The sequence below is a fragment of the Oncorhynchus nerka genome, linkage group LG28 (genome assembly GCF_034236695.1).
Source record: "Oncorhynchus nerka isolate Pitt River linkage group LG28, Oner_Uvic_2.0, whole genome shotgun sequence".
In the NCBI taxonomy this organism is placed as follows: Eukaryota; Metazoa; Chordata; class Actinopteri; order Salmoniformes; family Salmonidae; genus Oncorhynchus; species Oncorhynchus nerka.
The window spans coordinates 60,276,145-60,297,388 of record NC_088423.1 but is presented as its reverse complement, the minus strand read 5'-3'; the positions used below and the strand labels follow the sequence as shown (position 1 = coordinate 60,297,388).

The 21,244-nt window shown below is 43.7% G+C and overlaps 1 protein-coding gene across 1 annotated transcript; it reads left to right on the top strand.

Annotated features, from left to right (window-relative positions):
• The first annotated feature begins 6,656 nt into the window (after nucleotides 1–6,656).
• LOC115112792 (transmembrane protein 208-like) lies at nucleotides 6,657–19,990 on the top strand. Its single transcript, XM_065012560.1, has 8 exons — nucleotides 6,657–6,780; nucleotides 7,054–7,242; nucleotides 7,437–7,586; nucleotides 15,151–15,233; nucleotides 15,318–15,377; nucleotides 15,554–15,690; nucleotides 15,893–15,977; nucleotides 16,077–19,990. The coding sequence occupies exons 1-8, from the start codon at nucleotides 6,657–6,659 to the stop codon at nucleotides 16,215–16,217; spliced, it is 969 nt and encodes a 322-aa protein (XP_064868632.1). The 3' UTR covers nucleotides 16,218–19,990.
• The last annotated feature ends 1,254 nt before the right edge of the window (nucleotides 19,991–21,244 follow it).

Here is a 21,244-nt window from a genome sequence, read left to right as displayed (position 1 = left end):
CATGTTAGCATGTTGCGGATTTGGGCAGACCAGTAGTACAATTGAAGGGAGGGAAGGGCAAGGCCACCTTTAGATTCGGGTTTTGATAAAGTGGAAAACTTGATCCTAGGTTTTTTATTGCCCCATATAAATTTGGTGATGCTTTGGTTAGTTGTTTTGAAGAAGGAAACTGGGAGATGGCATGGGAGCATCTGAAATAAGTAGTTCAGTCTAGGGAGGACGTTCATACGGATTACATTAATTCTTCCTACTAAGCTAATTGGGAGGGAGATCCAGGTTTGGAGATTGTTCTTGATTCGATCCAGGAGTGGAAGATAATTTTCCTTAAAAAGGCTATTCAGATCTGGTGTTATGAAGATCCCGAGGTATTGAAACCCCTGTGTTTTCCATTGGAAAGGACAAAGTGTCTTCATAGGGCTGGTGAGTGTAATATTGAGAGGGCAGACAGTGGATTTGTTAAAATTGATCTTATAACCTGAGAACTTGCCATACTGGGCAATTGTGTCTAAAATGAGAGGGAGGGATTTCTCAGGGTTGGATATGTAGAGCAAGACATCATCCGCGCAAAGCGAAATCTTGTGCTGCAGGCCACCTGCAGAAACACCCATAATACTTGGATTGCTCCTTATCAGCTCTGCCAGAGGCTCCGCCCCAACAAGTAGAGCAGCGGGGACAGCGAGCACCCTTGTCTTGTGCCCCGCTCCAGAGGGAATCTGTCAGAGTTCAGTCCATTAGTAGTCACCATGGCATTTGGATGAGAGTATAGTGATTTGATCCATTTAATAAAATTTGGGCCCATATTGAACTTTTCTAAGACTGAAAACAGAAAGCTCCACTCCATCCTGTCAAACGCCTTCTCAGCATCCAGTGAAGCCAGCAGGACAGGGGTCTTTTGTGCGTTTACTTGATCAATAATATCAAAAGACGGCGAATGTTATCAGAAGAGTATCTGTCTCTAATAAATCCAGTTTGGTCCGCTTTTATTATTTTGGGAAGAAGAGTGTTTAGTCTTATGGCAAGCAATTTGGTAATTATTTTATAGTCGAAATCCAACAAGCTTATGGGCCGGAAGGACGAGCAGGATAGGAGGTCCTTGTCCTTTTTTAGCAACACTGTAATGCGAGCTGTGTGCATTGAGTCTGGGAGAACTCCGTTTTGCAAAAATCCTCCAGCATTGGCATGAAGATAGGGCTGAGCTGGGGCCAAAAAGCTTTATAGAACTCTCTGGGGAATCCATCTGGGCCTGGGGACTTATTAGGTGGCATGGAGGTAATTGCCTCCAGGATCTCCTCAGGAGTGAAGGGGGAGTTGAGATCTTCCTGGTCGGTCTCTGATAGTTTAGGTAGCGAGATTCCCTCTAGGAAAGAGTGGAGTTCTGCCTCCGTGTGTTTTCTCTCAGAGGTATATAGTTTGCAGTAAAAATCATGAAAAGTTAAATTGATCTTTTTTGGATCATATGTGACCTCGTCCTCTGCTGTTCGGATAGCCATGATTGTACGCTCTGACTGCTCCTTTTTTAATTGGTAAGCAAGCAATCTACTGGAACTATTGCTATACTCATGGTATTTCTGTTTAGTAAAGAAAACTTTTTTTTTTATCTCCCGAGTGTAGTCCAAATTCAGTTTGGCTTTGGCTGCTTTAAGATGACTCCAGGAAGTGCTGTCTAGGGATTGTTTATGTATTTTTTCACAGCATTCCAGCTCCCTCTCAAGATCTAGCCTGTGTGCTTCCATTGCTTTTTTCTTAGAGGAAGCATATGCAATTAGATGACCTCTTAGTGTGGCTTTAGCAGCGTCCCACATTGTGGCCGGAGAAACAGGGGAATCTTTATTGTCTTGTGTGTAGTTGTCTATCCATGTAGTTACTAATGTATGGAACTCGTCATTTGATAGCATGGAGGTGTTGAATTTCCAGCTCTTTGACCTCGGGATGTTTTGCAGAGGTCAAAGCGGAGGTGGACAAAGGCGTGATCTGAAAGTGCTATGGGTCCGATTGTACAAGTGGCTGAATTTATGAAACTCTTTGGGATAAAAATGTAATCTATACGGGAGTAGGTGTTATGGACATTAGAGTAGTATGTATAGTCCATAGATGAGCTATTATTCTCTCTCCAGATATCTATCAGCCCCATCTCTTTAGTAAGAGAGTTCAACATCTTTGCAGATCTAGGGTTTGTGGTGGGGACTTGAGATGATTTGTCTAGGGTTGGGTTAAGGGTACAATTAAAATCTCTGGCCACCACACCAAAGGAGACACAATGCTCATTGAACAGGGTTATAATTTTTGACATGAAGGCAGGAGTATCTGTGTTAGGGGCGTATATGTTTAATATAGTAATTGGTTGACCATATAGTGACCCAGTTATCAAAATAAATCTCCCCTCCGGATCAGATATGTTTTTGTCTATTATGAATGGAACATTTTTATGGATAAGTATGGCTGTGCCTCTACTGTTTGATTTGAAAGATGAGAAATACACCTGTCCCACCCAAGCTCTGCGGAGTTTGGCATGTTCAGCATCACAGAGGTGTGTCTCTTGTAATAGCGCAGTGTCTGCTTTTTCCTTTTTTAGAGCACATAGTATCTTTTTCCGTTTTATTGCATGCCCTAGACCATGGCAGTTCCATGTCAATAGATTTAAGGTACTAGTCATCGTCATCGAGCAGTAATCGAACTTTAGTGCAAGTCATCGCTGGGTAAAAGTGGATAGTAATTACAGCTGCGTTCACATAAAAGGAAAATAAATGGTGTACATAAAATAATAATCTCTGAACACCCCAGCCAAGTTCCCAAACAACTCGACACATCCCGTTGGATCTATTACCCCCCGCTCAGTCTCAATTCTGTGTTCCGAATAAAACAAAAACCGGGAACAGTTAGCAACGCACAACGTCTCCCTCTCCCCACCAAAGAAATGCCTCATCCTCTCCACCCCGCATTGAGTAAATAACACAGTTGCCCTCGTCCAGAACTCAGTAAAAGAGGGGAGAAAAATAAAATCAATAGCCCAGCCTACATATACCTCCCCCAAGGGACATAGGGAACCCCAGGTAATAATAGCAACAACAACAAAAAAAACAGGGAAATAAAAGTAGGCTGAAACATTAGTAGGCCTAGGTTAGGCTATACAGCCCATCCCTCCCAGTTAAAGGAAAATAAATATAAATTGGACGGCTGTAATGACATTTAGGGGGTGGGTCTCTGGATATCGGCTATATGTCGTCTTACCTCCTTTAGTAATGGCATTAATCGCATTTAGTCATTGGTCTGTTTCTCATTGGCCAGGATTGTCTTTCAAAAAACGTTTTGCCTCTTCGGGAGTTTTGAAGTGTCGCAAGGCTCCTTGGTGAAGAATCCTGAGCTCGTTTGGGTATTTGAATCCCCTGAAGATGCCTCGGTCAATGGAGTATTTCTTCACTTCGTGAAATTCTCGGCGCTTTCGGCGTATTCCAGCTGACAGGTCCTGGTGTAAAGCGAGTTTGGCGTTTCCCACTGTGATGGTGTTGTTTTTCGCCGCCTGTAGGACTCGTTCCTTGTCGGTGAATCTCAGGAAACGTATGGTGATTGGGCGCGGTGGTTGTCTGGCTGCTAGTGGGGGCCTCAGTGCTCGGTGAGCTCTCTCGAGTTCTATGGGCCTGTCGGTGGGCAGGTGGAGCGACTCGGGAAGTTTGTCTTGCAGGTAGCGGATCAGTGGCATGTTTCCCTCTTCTTTTTCGCCCAGATTGAATAGAACACAATTATTCCTTCGCCCCCTGTTTTCCAGGTCCTCTGTTTTCTCTTCCAGATGCTCGATTTTCTTTTTAGCATATGCTATTGTTTCCATGGTATCTGTCAATAAGTTTTCCATGGATAGGATTCGCCCCTCTGCCTCGTCCAGGCGCCCCGCGTTTATGGTTATCTTGTTGTTGATGTCAGGCAATGCGTTTTCCAGGATTGTCACCTTGCCCCCTATCGCACTGAGCTGAGAGTTAATGGCATCTAATTTGGTGTTTAGTTCTGTACGTTGGGATCTCAACTCAGAGAGGATGTCTTCGACAGAGTGCGAGGTTGGCATTCGTTGTGCCTCGTGGGGGAGCGGGTTCTCTTGCTCCTGGCTAATGGCGCTAGTTTTTTCTGAAGCTAGCTTCTTCTTGGAGGCTTTTTCCGTCGCTAATACTCGAGTCCGGGTAAAAATGTCACCTGTAGTGTCGCCTTTTGTAGCCGCCATGACTTTTTCTTACTAAAGCTAAATGAGTGTGAACTTGGAATGGAGGTAAGATTAGGAATTGGAAACTACTTGTGCGGAGCTCTTAGTTCACGCGGCCATCTCGTTCAAGGGTCACGTGATCCCCATAAGACCCTTTTATAAGCATCTGAGTTGTTAGGATTCAAAATCTGAGTTGTTGACCAATAGTATTACTGTAATTCAGCCCTACGTGATGTAATCACAACAGAACTGCTTCTCAGAGGTGAGACACTGGGGGTTAGCAAGATCACAGAGACTGTTTAAATCAAATTTTATGCATCACATGCGCCAAATAGAACAGGTATTTGGTATTTCACCTTCCAGTGAAATGCTTACTTAGAAGCCCTTAACCAACAATGCAGTTGAAAATAAATTACAATGAAATAAAACAATTAAAGAGCAGCAGTAAAATAACAATAACGAGGCTATATACAGGGGGTACCAGTACAGAGTCAATGTGTGGTGGCACCAGTTAGTCAAGATAATATGTACATGTAGAGTTATTAAAGTGACTATGCATAGATAAGAGTGTAGCAGCAGTGTAAAAAGGAGGGGGGAATGCAAATAGTCTGGGTAGCCATTTGATTAGATGTTCAGGAGTCTTATTGCTTGAGGGTAGAAGTTGCTTAGAAGCCTCTTGGACCTAGACTTGGTGCTATGGTACCGCTTACCATGTGGTAGCAGAGAAAACAGTGTGGCTGGAGTCTTTGACAATTTTTTGGGGGCCTTCCTCTGACATAGAGGTCCTGGATGGCAGGAAGCTTGGCCCCAGCGATGTACTGGGCCGTACGCACTACCATCTGTAGTGTCTTGCGGTCTGAGGCCGAGCAGTTGCCATACGAGTGCAGCTGTAGAACCTTTTGTGGATCTGAGGACCCATGCCAAATCTTTTCAGTCTCCTGAAGGGGAATAGTCGTGCCCTCTTCACGACTGTCTTGGTGTGTTTGGACCTTGTTAGTTTGTTGATGTGTATACCAAGGAACTTGAACCTGCAGCCCTGTCAATGAGAATGAGGGCATGCTTGGTCCTCCTTTTCCTGTAGTCCACAATAATTTCCTTTGTCTTGATCACTTTGAGGGAGAGGTTGTTGGCTTTGTGGTTCCAGGACAGGTCTCTGACCTCCCCATAGGCTATCTCGTCATTGTCGGAGATCAGGCAATGTTGTGTCATCAGCAGTCTTAATGATGGTGCTGGAGTCGTGCCTGGCCGTGCAGTCATTAGTGAACAGAGAGTACAGGAGGGGACTAAGCACACACCCCTGAGGGCCCCCCATGTTGAGGATCCGTGTGGCGGATGTGTTGTTACCTACCCTTACCACCTGGGGGTGGCCCGTCAGGAAGTCCAGGATCCAGTTGCGGGGGGAGGTGTTTAGTCCCAGCGTCCTTAGCTTAGTGCCCTCAAAGATCATCACTATGGTGTTGAATGCTGAGCTGTAGTCAATGAATAGCATTCTCACTAACACCAGAGTAAATTCTTGTATTCAGTTGATAAGGCACTTCGGGGGCTACCCTACAAAATCGTCTTGAACACATTGATTCTGCATCAGAACTGTTCAAAATTGGACAGCCAGCACTGTAGACATTCAGACCAGCAGTTCATGGTCCTAGCAGCATCACTCCAGCAGTGTCCTTTTGGTGGGTAGCATTGTCGTCTTTAGACATGCAAATGTCCGTAGTTAGCACCTTTCCTGCAAGCTAGAAAGGAGTGCTCCATTCTTTTGTAAACTAATTAACATGTTTTTCCGATTGTTCAATAGCAACTTCTGATGTGGTTTTAACAGTAATGAATATAAAAGATACAGTATTTAAAAAAAAAAAAAAAAACCTCCCCTGAGAATTTTTTTTGGGCCTTGGAAATAGCAATTTTGTAATTGTAAAACTCTGGAATTTTAAACTGAAAATATAATTAACATTTTAGGTGTTTAGGGCTAGCAATTAGAAAATTCAATGTATTAGCATCTCAGTTTACAGCAACCAACATTAGCATACCAATGGTGAAAGTTCAAAGGCCATGTTGTGACATGACTACATTGGCCTTAACCAGATGCACTACACAGGAAAACAAACTATTCTTTGTGTTAACAGGAGCCATTACACTTTGTTTAGCACTATGGATATGTCAAAGAAAGCCCATTTACAAAAGTAACCTACAGCCATCACGAATGGATATAAAAATTGACGTAGGAGTGATGTAACGAATCCTGGGCATACTCCGCCCATGGAAGGAATTGGGCCCCCTCCCCCTGCCAGTCCTGTCAGTGTCTCCTGAACCTCCCCAACGCCTGGTTCATCCTCTCCACCTGCCTGTTTGACTGAGGCCTATACCCAGAAGTGAGGCTGACTGTGACCCTGAGCTTCTCCGAAAAGGCTCTCCATACCCTAGATGTGAATTGGGGGCCACGGTTGGAGACGATGTCCTCCGGAAGGCCATAATGCCGGAAGACCTGCTGAAACAGTACCTCATTAACCTGGAGAGTGGTAGGGAGGCTAGAGGGATGAAACAAAATTCTGTCCCCAACCACCAGAATGGTGGTGAAACCGTCAGAGGGGAGATCGGTAACAAAAGTCAATGGACACATGAGACCAGGGACGCTGAGGCACAGGAAGGGGGAGGAGTTTCCATGCTGGAGCGTGCCGGGAGACATGGTTTGGGCACACAGAACAGGAGTTGATGTAGAGTGTAACGTCCTGCGGCAAGGTGGGACACCAATATTTTTCGGAGAGCGATTGTATAGTACGGGTGTTCCCAGGATGTCCAGTGACACAGCTGTGTGTGCCCAGGTCAATAGTTTCTCCCTTATCCCAGTTGCAACGTAGATGCGGGAGCAGGTTTCCTTCTCCAGAGCCTGGCGAAAGTCCACATCTACGTCCCAGAGCACAGGAACTATGACAAGAGGATTCTCATCCTCAACCATGAGGGTGGGGTTATGGCGTTGGAGCCATGGGAGGCCAAGGATGATCTTGTGAGCTGGTGCACTAGTAATGAGGGGGATGTTTTCCTGATGAATGGACTCCACGGTGAGTGGTGTGTGATAAGAGCGGGTATGAGGGGGATGTTCAGAGAGGCGGCAAGGGTCTAGTCAAGTTTCCCACGGCACCGGAATCCACTGTCGCTGTAGAAACAGTACTTGAGGGACAGCCAGCTTGTGTGAGCGACACTGAAAAGGGTTTAGCAGAAACTGATGAAGATGGAATACTCACACCTGCCCCAGGAGGTGGAAAATCACGTGACCATCCCCCTCATGGATTCCGGGTTGGGATGTACCAGACACTGCTGAAGCTGGTGCCCCCCATTGACCACAATAGAGACAGAGCCTCAGCTGTCTCTGCGTCGCTCCGCTTGGGAGAGGGAGAGAAGCGATGTAGGTACCAACGCTCCCGAAGTAGGTTATCCAACCGGATGGCCATCGATTGAGTGCAGCCAAGGAGAGGTTGTCGTCAGGACATGCCAGTTCCGTTTGGACCTCCTCGCGCAGTCCTCTTCTGAATAGCGTATGGACTGCTCCCTCATTCCATCGACTGGATGCTGTGACAGTCCAGAAGGTGAGCGCGTACTCGGCAGGGGTCTGGTCATTCTGCCCTAGTTGGAGTAGGCTTTTTTTGGAGTAGGTTTTCCCCATTAAGCAGCAAGTCGGAGTCAGAGGCAGAGTCTTTGAGTCTCTGGTCTCTACTCCTCCCGTTACGGGGTCTGAGACGCCGAAGCTTTCCACCATTAGCTCTGACAAATTGAAAACTCTAGTCATTGGCGACTCCATTGCCCACAGTATTAGACTTAAAACGAATCATCCAGCGATCATACACTGTTTACCAGGGGGCAGGGCTACCGACTTTAAGGCTAATCTGAAGATGGTGCTGGCTAAAGCTAAAACTGGCGAGTGTAGAGAGTATAGAGATATTGTTATCCACGTCCTCACCAACGAGATCACCAAGCGCAACATAGCTTCTGCGTGTAAATCAGCTAGAAAGATGTGTCTGCATCGAGTAATTGTCTCTGGCCCCCTCCCAGTTAGGGGGAGTGATGAGCTCTACAGCAGAGTCTCACAACTCAATCGCTGGTTGAAAACTGTTTTCTGCCCCTCCCAAAAGATAGAATTTGTAGATAATTGGCCCTCTTTCTGGGACTCACCCACGAACAGGACCAAGCCTGACCTGCTGAGGAGTGACGGACTCCATCCTAGCTGGAGGGGTGCTCTCATCTTATCTACCAACATAGACAGGGCTCTAACTCCTCTAGCTCCACAATGAAATAGGGTGCAGGCCAGGCAGCAGGCTGTTAGCCAGCCTGCCAGCATAGTGGAGTCTGCCACTAGCACAGTCAGTGTAGTCAGCTCAGCTATCACCATTGAGACCGTGTCTGTGCCTTGACCTAGGTTGGGCAAAACTAAACATGGCGGTGTTCGCCTTAGCAATCTCACTAGGATAAAGACCACCTCCATTCCTGTCATTATTGAAAGAGATCATGATACCTCACATCTCAAAATAGGGCTACTTAATGTTAGATCCCTTACTTCAAAGGCAATTATAGTCAATGAACTAATCACTGATCATAATCTTGATGTGATTGGCCTGACTGAAACATGGCTTAAGCCTGATGAATTTACTGTGTTAAATGAGGCCTCTCTTCCTGGTTACACTAGTGACCACATCAGACCCCAACCAAGGAACATCAAAAGTCGTGCTATAAATTCACAGACAACACAAAGATTCCTTGATGTCCTTCCAGATTCCTTCTGTCTACCCAAGGACGCCAGAGGACAAAAATCAGTTAACCACCTAACTGAGGAACTCAATTTAACCTTGCACAATACCCTAGATGCAGTTGCACCCCTAAAAACTAAAAACATTTCTCCTAAGAAACTAGCTCCCTGGTACACAGAAAATACCCGAGCTCTGAAGCAAGCTTCCAGAAAATTGGAACTGAAATGGCGCCACACCAAACTGGAAGTCTTCCGACTAGCTTGGAAAGACAGTACCGTGCAGTACCGAAGAGCCCTTACTGCTGCTCGATCATCCTATTTTTCTAACTTAATTGAGGAAAATAAGAACAATCCGAAATTCCTTTTTGATACTGTCGCAAAGCTAACTAAAAAGCAGCATTCCCCAAGAGAGGATGGCTTTCACTTTAGCAGTGATAAATTCATGAACTTCTTTGAGGAAAAGATTATGATTATTAGAAAGCAAATTACGGACTCCTCTTTAAATCTGCGTATTCCTTCAAAGCTCAGTTGTCCTGAGTCTGCACAACTCAGCCAGGACCTAGGATCAAGAGAGACGCTCAAGTGTTTTAGTACTATATCTCTTGACACAATGATGAGAATAATCATGGCCTCTAAACCTTCAAGCTGCATACTGGACCCTATTCCAACTAAACTACTGAAAGAGCTGCTTCCTGTGCTTGGCCCTCCTATGTTGAACATAATAAACGGCTCTCTATCCACCGGATGTGTACCAAACTCACTAAAAGTGGCAGTAGTAAAGCCTCTCTTGAAAAAGCCAAACCTTGACCCAGAAAATATAAAAAACTATCGGCCTATATCGAATTTTACATTCCTCTCAAAAATGTTAGAAAAGGCTGTTACGCAGCAACTCACTGCCTTCCTGAAGACAAACAATGTATACGAAATGCTTCAGTCTGGTTTTAGATCCCATCATAGCACTGAGACTGCACTTGTGAAGGTGGTAAATGACATTTTAATGCCATCGGACCGAGGCTCTGCATCTGTCCTCGTGCTCCTAGACCTTAGTGCTGCTTTTGATACCATCGATCACCACATTCTTTTGGAGAGATTGGAAACCCAAATTGGTCTACACGGACAAGTTCTGGCCTGGATTAGATCTTATCTGTCGGAAAGATATCAGTTTGTCTCTGTGAATGGTTTGTCCTCTGACAAATCAACTGTAAATTTCGGTGTTCCTCAAGGTTCCGTTTTAGGACCTCTATTGTTTTCACTATATATTTTACCTCTTGGGGATGTCATTCGAAAACATAATGTTAACTTTCACTGCTATGCGGATGACACACAGCTGTACATTTCAATGAAACATGGTGAAGCCCCAAAATTGCCCTTGCTAGAAGCATGTGTTTCAGACACAAGGAAGTGGATGGCTGCAAACTTTCTACTTTTAAATTCGGACAAAACAGAGATGCTTGTTCTAGGTCCCAAGAAACAAAGAGATCTTCTGTTGAATCTGACAATTAATCTTAATGGTTGTACAGTCATCTCAAATAAAACTGTGAAGGACCTCGGCGTTACTCTGGACCCTGATCTCTCTTTTGAAAAACATATCAAGACCATTTCAAGGACAGCTTTTTTTCCATCTACGTAACATTGCAAAAATCAGAAACTTTCTGTCCAAAAATGATGCAGAAAAATTAATCCATGCTTTTGTCACTTCTAGGTTAGACTACTGCAATGCTCTACTTTCCGGCTACCCGGATAAAGCACTAAATAAACTTCAGTTAGTGCTAAATACGGCTGCTAGAATCCTGACTAGAACCCCAAAATTTGATCATATTACTCCAGTGCTAGCCTCCCTACACTGGCTTCCTGTCAAAGCAAGGGCTGATTTCAAGGTTTTACTGCTAACCTACAAAGCATTACATGGGCTTGCTCCTACCTATCTCTCTGATTTGGTCCTGCCGTACATACCTACACGTACGCTACGGTCACAAGACGCAGGCCTCCTAAATGTCCCTAGAATTTCTAAGCAAACAGCTGGAGGCAGGGCTTTCTTCTATAGAGCTCCATTTTTATGGAATGGTCTGCCTACCCATGTCAGAGACGCAAACTCAGTCTCAACCTTTAGGTCTTTACTGAAGACTCATCTCTTCAGTGGGTCATATGATTGAGTGTAGTCTGGCCCAGGAGTGGAAAGGTGAACGGAAATGCTCTGGAGCAACGAACCGCCCTTGCTGTCTCTGCCTGGCCGGTTCCCCTCTTTCCACTGGGATTCTCTGCCTCTTACCCTGTTACAGGGGCTGAGTCACTGGCTTACTGAGGCTCTCTCATGCTGTCCCTGGAAGGGGTGCTTCACCTGAGTGGGTTGATTCACTGATGTGGTCATCCTGTCTGGGTTGGCGCCCCCCTTGGGTTGTGCCATGGCGGAGATCTTTGTGGGCTATACTCAGCCTTGTCTCAGGATGGTAAGTTGGTGGTTGAAGATATCCCTCTATTGGTGTGGGGGCTGTGCTTTGGCAAAGTGGGTGGGGTTATATCCTTCCTGTTTGGCCCTGTCCGGGGGTGTCCTCGGATGGGGCCACAGTGTCTCCTGACCCCTCCTGTCCCAGCCTCCAGTATTTATGCTGCAGTAGTTTATGTGTCGGGGGCTAGGGTCAGTTTGTTATATCTGGAGTACTTCTCCTGTCCTATTCGGTGTCCTGTGTGAATCTAAGTGTGCGTTCTCTAATTCTCTCTTTCTTTCTCTCTCTCGGAGGACCTGAGCCCTAGGACCATGCCCCAGGACTACCTGACATGATGACTCCTTGCTGTCCCCAGTCCACCTGGCCGTGCTGCTGCTCCAGTTTCAACTGTTCTGCCTTATTATTATTCGACCATGCTGGTCATTTATGAACATTTGAACATCTTGGCCATGTTCTGTTATAATCTCCACCCGGCACAGCCAGAAGAGGACTGGCCACCCCACATAGCCTGGTTCCTCTCTAGGTTTCTTCCTAGGTTTTGGCCTTTCTAGGGAGTTTTTCCTAGCCACCGTGCTTCTACACCTGCATTGCTTGCTGTTTGGGGTTTTAGGCTGGGTTTCTGTACAGCACTTTGAGATATCAGCTGATGTACGAAGGTCTATATAAATAAATTTGATTTTGAAATTTGATTTGATTTCTCCCCGGATTGCTAAGTTTGGCCGGTCGGCCAGCTCTAGGGAGAGTCTTGGGGGTTTCAAACTTCTTCCATTTAAGAATGATGGAGGCCACTGTGTTCTTTTGGACCTTCAATGCTACAGAAATGTTTTGGTACCCGTTCCCAAATTTGTGCCTCGACACAATCCTGTCTCGGAGCTCTACAGACAATTCTTTCGACTTCATGGCTTGGTTTTTGCTCTGACATGCGCTGTCGACTGTGGGACCTTATATAGACAGGTGTGTGCCTTTCCAAGTCATGTCCAATCAATTGAATTGACCACAGGTGGACTCCAATCAAGTTGTAGAAACATCTCAAGGATGGTCAATGGAAACATGATGCACCTGAGCTCAATTTTGAGTCTCATAGCAAAGGGTCTGAATACTAATGTAAATAAGGTATTTATGATTTTATTTGAATGAATTTGCAAAAATGTCCAAAAAACTGTTTTTCGGTTTGTCATTATGGGGTAATGTGTGTAGAGGACAAACATGTATTTTAGATTAAGCCTGTAATGTTACAAAATGTTTAAAAAGTGAAGAGGTCTGAATACTTTCCGAATGTACTGTATATGGCCAAGATACAATGGCTAAGGGCTGTTCTTATGCAACGGTGGAGTGCCTGGATACAGCCCTTAGACGGGGTATATTGGCCGTATACCACAACCCCAGAGGTGCTTTATTGCTATTATAAACTGGTTACCATTGTAATTAGAGCAGTAAAAATACATGTTTTGTCATACCTGTGGTATACCACGGCTGTCAGCCAATCAGCATTCAGGGCTCGAACCACCCAGTTTATAATTACAAATAATTTGTAGACTGCAAATTGACTGCAAATAAGCCCAAACAGATATTGTTGACTAAAACATAATAATTTCAAACCTTGCTTATATTTTATATTATCACGTGTCTATCTGTTAGGCATAGGAATACTTAGGAACAGATTTCTTAAATTAAATCACTTGGAGCTCATTTCTACACTTTTGTGTTTCTACACTTTTATGTCCAACAATAAAAAAAAGTTTCAACCATGTGTCCAGAAGCACTAATCCCCCAACAACCACATATCCACCCAGTGGTAACACTTCTCAGAGTACAACTGCCTGCACCAGCATTACATTTTAATCACTTATCCTGAGCGACTTCCAGTTAGTGCATTACTTTTAAGATAGCTAGGTGGGATCACCACACATCACAAGCATAGTAAGTACATGTACCTTCAATAAAGTAGCTATCAGCAAAGTCAGCGCTAGTAAGGGGGGAGGGGTGTCAAGTGCAAGTGTTGGTTCAGAATAATGTATCTTAGATTGATTTAGCCTCTGCTGTCCTAGCTTCAGGGGAAAGCTAGTTCCACCATTGGGGTGCCAGGACAAGAAGAGCTTGGACTGGGCTGAGTGTTAGCTGCCCTCCCTGCAGCCTCTCCCCAGACAGAGGTTACCCCAGCTGCAGGTGCCTGTACCATGGGCACTAATGAACCCTGACGAAGGCCACACTGGAAGTCATGATGAGGGTGCTGCTATACCACTCCCAGAGCAATCAGACCTGACCCTGGTAACTCCTGCTGGGACTGACCTGGAAGGGAATCCTGAAGAAAATAATGAAAATAGTGATGAATAAATAGCATGTTGTGATGACCGTGAGCCCATTGAAGCCAGACGTGACCCATCATCTAAGGATTTGTCCACAGCAGATACTACCCAGTCTGACCAAACTACTGAAGACCCTGGCAAGAGGTACACTAATGGTTTACTCGCACTGCATTTATGGCTTTAATGTGTTTGCAGGCAATCAAAACTGATCCTCTATCAGTCCAAGTTATGCAGGTAATGGTGGTGTTAAAATATCAGTGGTGAAATAAAATGAAAATTAAGGTGGTAAATTCCTAATGTTAGTGAAGGTTATACTTTATTGCTCATTATACATTGTTTTCCATGTTTCAACTGCTCCTGATATGGCTGGCTTCATCCCTGCACCCTGCAATGGTCTGACTTAGTTAAATCCTGAGCCCTTGGGAAATCTTTGGTTTCAGGGATTAAAAATGCAAAAAAGTAAGTGATGTGGTCAACATTTATACACACATTTTACATGGTCACAATTCTATTTATTTCACTACAGTGGTCAGGGCTTCATCAAAATGTGATCATTCAAAGATTGTCTTATGAGTTGTTGACCTCAAGTGGTGAATGTATGGAAATACACTTTCGAATCAGTCAGACATAACCCAACAGGACAGGGTGCAGTAGTACTGAACTCTGCAGGCCAGGTGCCCAGTGAAGCTGTTCTTCCACTGCTAGTATGGAGTGGAGCTGATCTCATGATCACCATCTACCTGGCACCATGTTTGATGCAGGTATATATGGTTGATTTGCTTAGGTTTTATTTTGCATCTATATAGTTATTGTCAGGCATGGCTGTCAGAATGGTTCTGGTTGAGTTGGCCTATTTGTTATATTTGTAAATTACAAAAATTGTGCCATAACTACAACCAGTTGAATGCATTCACGTTCACGACGCCAGGTGGCAACAAAGTCATTTTGAATAGAAAGTCATTTGAATTAGTGACGTCTTACCTGCGCCGGAAGTGTCATTCTTCAACGCTGACGCGTTACCTTTATCGAGAGCTCGTCACAGTTGAACGTTAAGCCTGTGTTATAACGGTCCATCTAAATTGCTCGAATACTGTACAAGTCGATGTCAAAAAAGTACCTACTACGCGTACGTGAAAGGAGCAGCAGCAGCACAGGGTTGAGGAACTAATGGCGGTAGGAGAATCTTTGATCTGCGTATGTTTCAGGTTGGGCAGAGACCATAGGATAACGAGTCTACTATGCTTTATAACACCATAGCAACTAACTCACCCTCGGTTATAAGTACCTATTGACTAATTAATTTAATAGAATGATAAACTGTGTATCAAAGCCAATTAATTAGCTTGAGCCAACGTTAGTTAACAAACCCTACACAGCCTGTCTCCATATTGATGCTAGTAAGCTATCTTACTTCTGAGTCCATGCAATGTTGACTACACTAACAGCCTGCCTTTCTAATGCACACAGCCCAAAGGTAAGTCGGCACTAAAGGCAAGAAGCAAATCTACGAGGAGAATGGGGCGACACTCAAGTTCTACACCAGAGTAATCTTGGGAGCCAACGTAAGACACCATCTTCCTTGTCAATGTTACCTTTTGAATGGAAATTGTGACTAGTACAGCACCTGACACTTGTTTCTCTCCCAGGCGATATACACTGCGTTAAACCTCTTGGTCTTCTATAGCTCTTCAACGTTTTGGACATGGGTGAGCGAGTTCATTCTGTGTATGTTATTGACATTGATGGCTCCTCTACTGTTGAGCAGTAAAACTGGGACGATTGCTGATTACTAAATGTATTCTTTCCTCCTCCCTTCCTGGTTTCTCCCCCACTGTCTCATTCCCCCTGTCTCTCTTCCTTCCTCCATCTCCCACCCCTGTAGTTTGCCCTGGTGTTTGCACTAGCAGTGTATGTGGGCAGTTACCGCTCCATGACTGCCATGGCCAAAGCAGTGTTTGGTGAGGATGGGAGTTTGCTGGACGGAGGAATAGATCTGAACATGGAGCAGGGGATCGCAGAGTGAGTGCTCACACTACAGGAGTGTCTATTTCCGTGAACATGAGTGTGCAAACATACAGTGTGTGTGTGACAGAGAATTGCTGAGTTTTACAGCCTGTTCAACATGCATGTAACATTGGTACCCTTATCTCCATTCAAGGGTACATCTCTCAAAGATGTGATGGCAGTGTGGTGCATTATGATGGATTCTTTGTCATTTTAGGCATCTGAAGGATGTTATCCTGCTAACTGCCATATTACAAGTGCTCAGCACCATCTCCTCCTGGTTCTGGTATCTTTGGCTGCTGGTGAGCGTTTACCCCATACTTGCTGTACTCTCTCTTTGGTTGTTTATTTTCCCTTTCTTATGGACCTCGTTGATCTCTTAATCAATCTGTGTGCGTCAGGCCCCGGCCCGTGCAATGTTCCTGCTGTGGGTGAACTTCCTAGGCCCCTGGTTTTCGGCCGAGACCCCTGGTGCCGCCCCAGAGGAGGTGAATGAGAAGAAGCAGAGACGACAGGAGCGCAGACAGATGAAGAGGTTCTAGCTTGGCCGACTGCCGCGGTATTTCTATACACAGAATTAGTCTAAATACAGACAGCCAGGAACTCTACGGTTAAGTTATTCAGGAGGAACTTTTGACGTGTGCCCAAAGACATCCAGGTATGGATAAAGAACTGAACCGGACCCTGTGGGTTATCTGGTTTTCCTCTTTCGCCCCATCCCTCCCTTTCTTCCTCTCCCCTCTAGCCCTAATCCCTTTTTCTTTACATCTGGAGAGGAAATCGTCCTTGTTGGGCTGATGACATCATCACCACCAATACATGCTGTCATATACCTTGGCCTGTCATTTGTTTACATTCAATTGTTCATAATCTAGGTCTATGTATCGCATCAATTTCATCTGAACTAGTGAAAAGGATGTGGTGATCTTACCCTATGGCAGACATTTTTATTTTAGACACTGCTCATCAGATCACACACTCATGCCCAATTCCAAATAGACAACTAGCAACAACCACCTAGGTGTTAATCTAGACCAAGGGGGAACTATTACCTTGCTTTTACAGCTATTTATTTCAGATCTACATGACGTGCGTAGGGTTCGGTGCTAGGTGTTGATTTGGAATTGGGAAGGTTGAAATTAAATCCGGTTGTGCATTGTCTGCAGTGCACCGCTTAAAGTCAATGTTCTCGTGGAGACTCTATTCACTGTTACTGCTGCATATGTCGGCTCAATCGGAAAGGACTTTTACACTGAACAAAAATATCAACACAACATGTAAAGTGTTGGTTTCATGAGCTGAAATAAAAGAGCCCAGATATTTTCCATATGCACAAAAAGCTTATTTCTCTCAAATGTTGTGAACAAATTTGTTGACATCCCCTGTTAGTGAACATTTCTCCTTTGCCAATATAATCCATCCAGCTGACAGGTGTGCCATAGCAGAAGCTGGTTAAACAGCAGGATCATTACCCGGTGCACCTTGGGCTGAGGACAACGAAATAGGCGACTTTAAAATGTGTAGTTTTGTCAAACCAATATCTCATGTTTTTAGGGAGTATGCAATTGGCATGCTGACTGCAGAAAGGTCCACCAGAGCTGCTGCTAGAGAATTTAATGTTCATTTCTACCAGAAGACGCCTCCAACGTCATTTTAGAGAATTTGGCAGTCTGTCCAACCGGACTCACAACCGCAGTGAACGTGTATGGCTTCGTGTTTGATGATGTCAACATTGTGAACAGAGTGCTCCGGAGCGGCGGTGGGGATATGGTATGGGCAAGCATACGCTACGGACAACGTACACAATTGGATTTTATCGATGGCAATTTGAACGCTTAGAGATACCGTGACGAGATCTTGAGGCCCATTGTCATGCCATTCATCCACTGCCATCACCTCATGTTTCAGCACTTTACACAATTTCTGGAAGCTGAAAATGGCCCAGTTCTTCCATGGCCTGCATACTCAGACATGTCACTCATTCAGAATGTTTGGGATGCTCTGGATCGATATGTACGATGCCGTGTTCCAGTTTCTGCCAATATCCAGCAACTTCGCACAGCGATTGCATTCCACAGGCCACAATAAACAGCCTGATCAACTTTATGCGAAGGAGATGTCGCGCTGCGCTGTGGTCACACCAGATACTGACTGGTTTTCTGATCCACCCCCCTGCCTTTAATTTATTTTTTAAGGTATCTGTGACCAACCGATGCATGTCTGTATTCCAAGTCATGTGAAATCCATAGATTAGGGCCTAATGAATTTATTTCAGTTGACGGATTTCCTTATATGAATTGTAACTCAGTAAAATCGTTACATGTTGCATTTATATTTTTGTTCAGTTATTAATGGCGCATTGTCTAAATCCGCGATTGGATTGTATCTCGGCCCTGATCATCGTTGTCGCTCCCATCCTTCGCAATGCTGAACAAATGATTTGATTACAAACAATAACAGTTGTGTATATGCATTAACATTTTCAAGTGCATTTCTTCACAGTATAAATAAGCAAGAGGAAATATACAGTGCCTTCAGGAAGTATTCAGACCCCTTGGACTTTTTCCATGTTTTTGTTGATACCGCCTGAATTAAAACATTTATTAAATTGAGATTTTGTCACACGTGATACCGCATAATGTCAATGGGACAAATGAATTAAAAATTAAAAGCTGAAATGTCTTGAGTTAATTATTCAACCCCCCTTTGTTATGGCAAGCCTAAATAATTTTATGAGTAAAGATATGTTCAATAACAAGTCACATAAGTTGCATAGACTCATTCATTCTCATTCTGTAGGCAATAATAGTGTTTAACATGATTTTAGAATGAGTACCTTGCATCTCTGTACCCCACACATACAATTATCTGTAAGGTCCCTCAGTCGAGCAGTGAATTTCAAATACAGATTCAACCACAAAGACCAGGGAGGTTTTCCAATGCCTCGTAAAGAAGGGCGGCTATTGGAAAATGGCCAAATGTTTACAACATTGTAGTTATTCCAGAATACTAACCAAATTGACAGTGAAAAGAACGAAGCCTGAATAGCCTAAAAATATTCCAAAACATGTTTGCAAAAAGGCACTAAAGTAATAATGCAAAAAATGTGGCAGAGCAATTAACTTTTTGTCCTAAATAAATTCGATGTGTTATGCTTGGAAATGGAATGTTGCTAAGCACAGGCAGAATCATAGAGGGAAAACTGGTTTCCACTGCTTTCCACCAGACACTGGGAGGTGATTTCACCTTTCAGCAGGATAATAATCTAAAACACAAGGCCAAATATACACTGGAGTTGCTTACCAAGAAGACTGTGAATGTCCCTGAGTGGCCAAGTTAGTTTTGACTTAAATCCATGGCAGTACCTGAAAATGGTTGTTGAATGTATAGCGACTATCAACAACCAATTTGACAGAGTTTGAGTAATTTTTGACGAATAATCTGCAAATGTTGCTCAATCCAGGTGTGTAAAGTTCTTAGATTTACCCAGAAATACTCACAGCTGTAATCGCTGCCAAAGGTGCTTCTACAAAGTATTGACCCAGGGGTATGAATACTTATGTAAATGAGATATTTCTGTATTTCATGTTCAATACATTTGTAGAAATGTGTAAAAACACGTTTTCACTTTGTCAGTATGGGGTATTGTGTGTAGATGGAAGAGGGGGAACAAATCTATTTAATCCATCTTGAATTCCTTCTAACACAACAAAATGTGGAATAAGTCGACGGGTATGAATGCGTTATAAAGACGCTTTAGTAGTATACCTTTTTGTGATGTGTAGCCATCTTGGTGTGAAATCTGTATTTTGTTCAGTTTCTTTCTCCATATCTCCCAACATCATGACCCAGGCTGTGTCATCACTCCCTTTTGCAGATGTGATAGAACTGTCGTCTCAGATCCGCAAAAGGGGAGTGATGGAGGGTAGATCGTAGAAAACAGCTTCCTGTAGCTAATGCATCCCCAGTGAGTGAGTTATTGCCTGAGCCATTGACAAGCATAGACAAGGTGCTAGGAATGGGGCTATGACCTATGACTGTTGTTCTGGATTTACCAAAATCATATTTGAATAATACACAAATTAAATGGAAGTATATATTGATGCACTGGTAGTTAGTTGGCAGCAACTTGTGTAATAAATATGCCTATATATTGTAAGCATGTCAATGCAGGGGTGACGTGGTGGTTGAACTCTTCAGAAATGTCTGCCTTTTTTACGATCAGCCAAGAACTATGTAAGCCTAGATATTGTTGCTACAAAGTCTTAATGTACATATGATTACATTGATTTCAGTATAAAAACAATAACCTGTCTGAGGTCTCATTTTGTCTGTTTTTTCATAACGATTGAACAAGTACATTTACTAGCTTTTGATCTGTTATTTCAATGTAGAGAGCAAACATCGGTGCCCAGAAGTCTACAGTATTGTTTGTGTTTTCAATAAATGTATATTAAAGTAACCTTTTCACAATTTTAAAATCAGAAAAACATAGAGTAAAACTTTAACGTTCAAGTAAAAAGAATTTGGGGGGACTTTTATTTTGAAAAGTATCCGTATGGTCATGTGACCTTAAAGGCTGTTGCTACATCCATTTTAAAATTAAAGTAATGATATGTACACATCATATAACTTAGAAATGCTTCATGAGCTTAGTTCAACTGCCGTGCTACATTCAAACCCAAAATATAAGCTTGTTTTATGCCGATGTTTGTAAACACTCAAAACATGGTTAAAACTATAATGTTGATATCATGGATGGTCAGTCCTTGCATGCATAGCTCTTGTCTGTGAATTTGAGAGTGGTTATATTTCTCCAGCCCATCCTTCAGCTTTTTACCAAAACGGGTGGGTTGCCCTCTTATTGTTTCAATGGCAGATTGCCGCTTTAATGGAGCTTGCTTCACAATGCTTCCAATTCAAAAAGAGATTGTAAACATTTTTGCACAATCCCTGTATTTCTATTTCTATGGACCTCCTCCTCTGTTCATAGTCTGAACATGAACTTCAGACTTAGCGCCACTTCAATACCGAAGTTGCATTTCCGTAGCAGGTTGAACAGGGTTAAGGTTTGTGAAAATGCTCTCCGAACCTGCCACAAATGTATTGATCATGGGCTGCAGGTTTTTGGGCTACTTCTAAATTGCACCATGGCCGTCATGACATTTTTCTTTAAAAATATATATTTCACTGTGACCTGCCGCTGACTATCAGGTAGTGAAGTAGCCTGTTGCTGAGTCAACTGTGAGTGAGTGCATGAGTGGTGGGGAGGGCCGGAGGGGGTAGTTGTATGTTGAGACTGAGTGCTGCAGCTGAGTCACATGAGTGAGAGGAGACAATCATGACAACTTTAACCAGTTGTAGGTAGGTTATTTAGATTATTATGGAGACGTATTTCCAACCCTCTTTCCATAAAACATATTAACGTGCTAGAACTGATGCGCATCAAGAAATAAGGTTACAATGCACAGGAAAACAACTAGGTGCTCTAGAGTGTGAATCTTCAGTTCTTGGGTCTGGAGTGCTGTGTGTGTGTGTGTGGAAATGTTAAATGGAAGTTATGAAACTC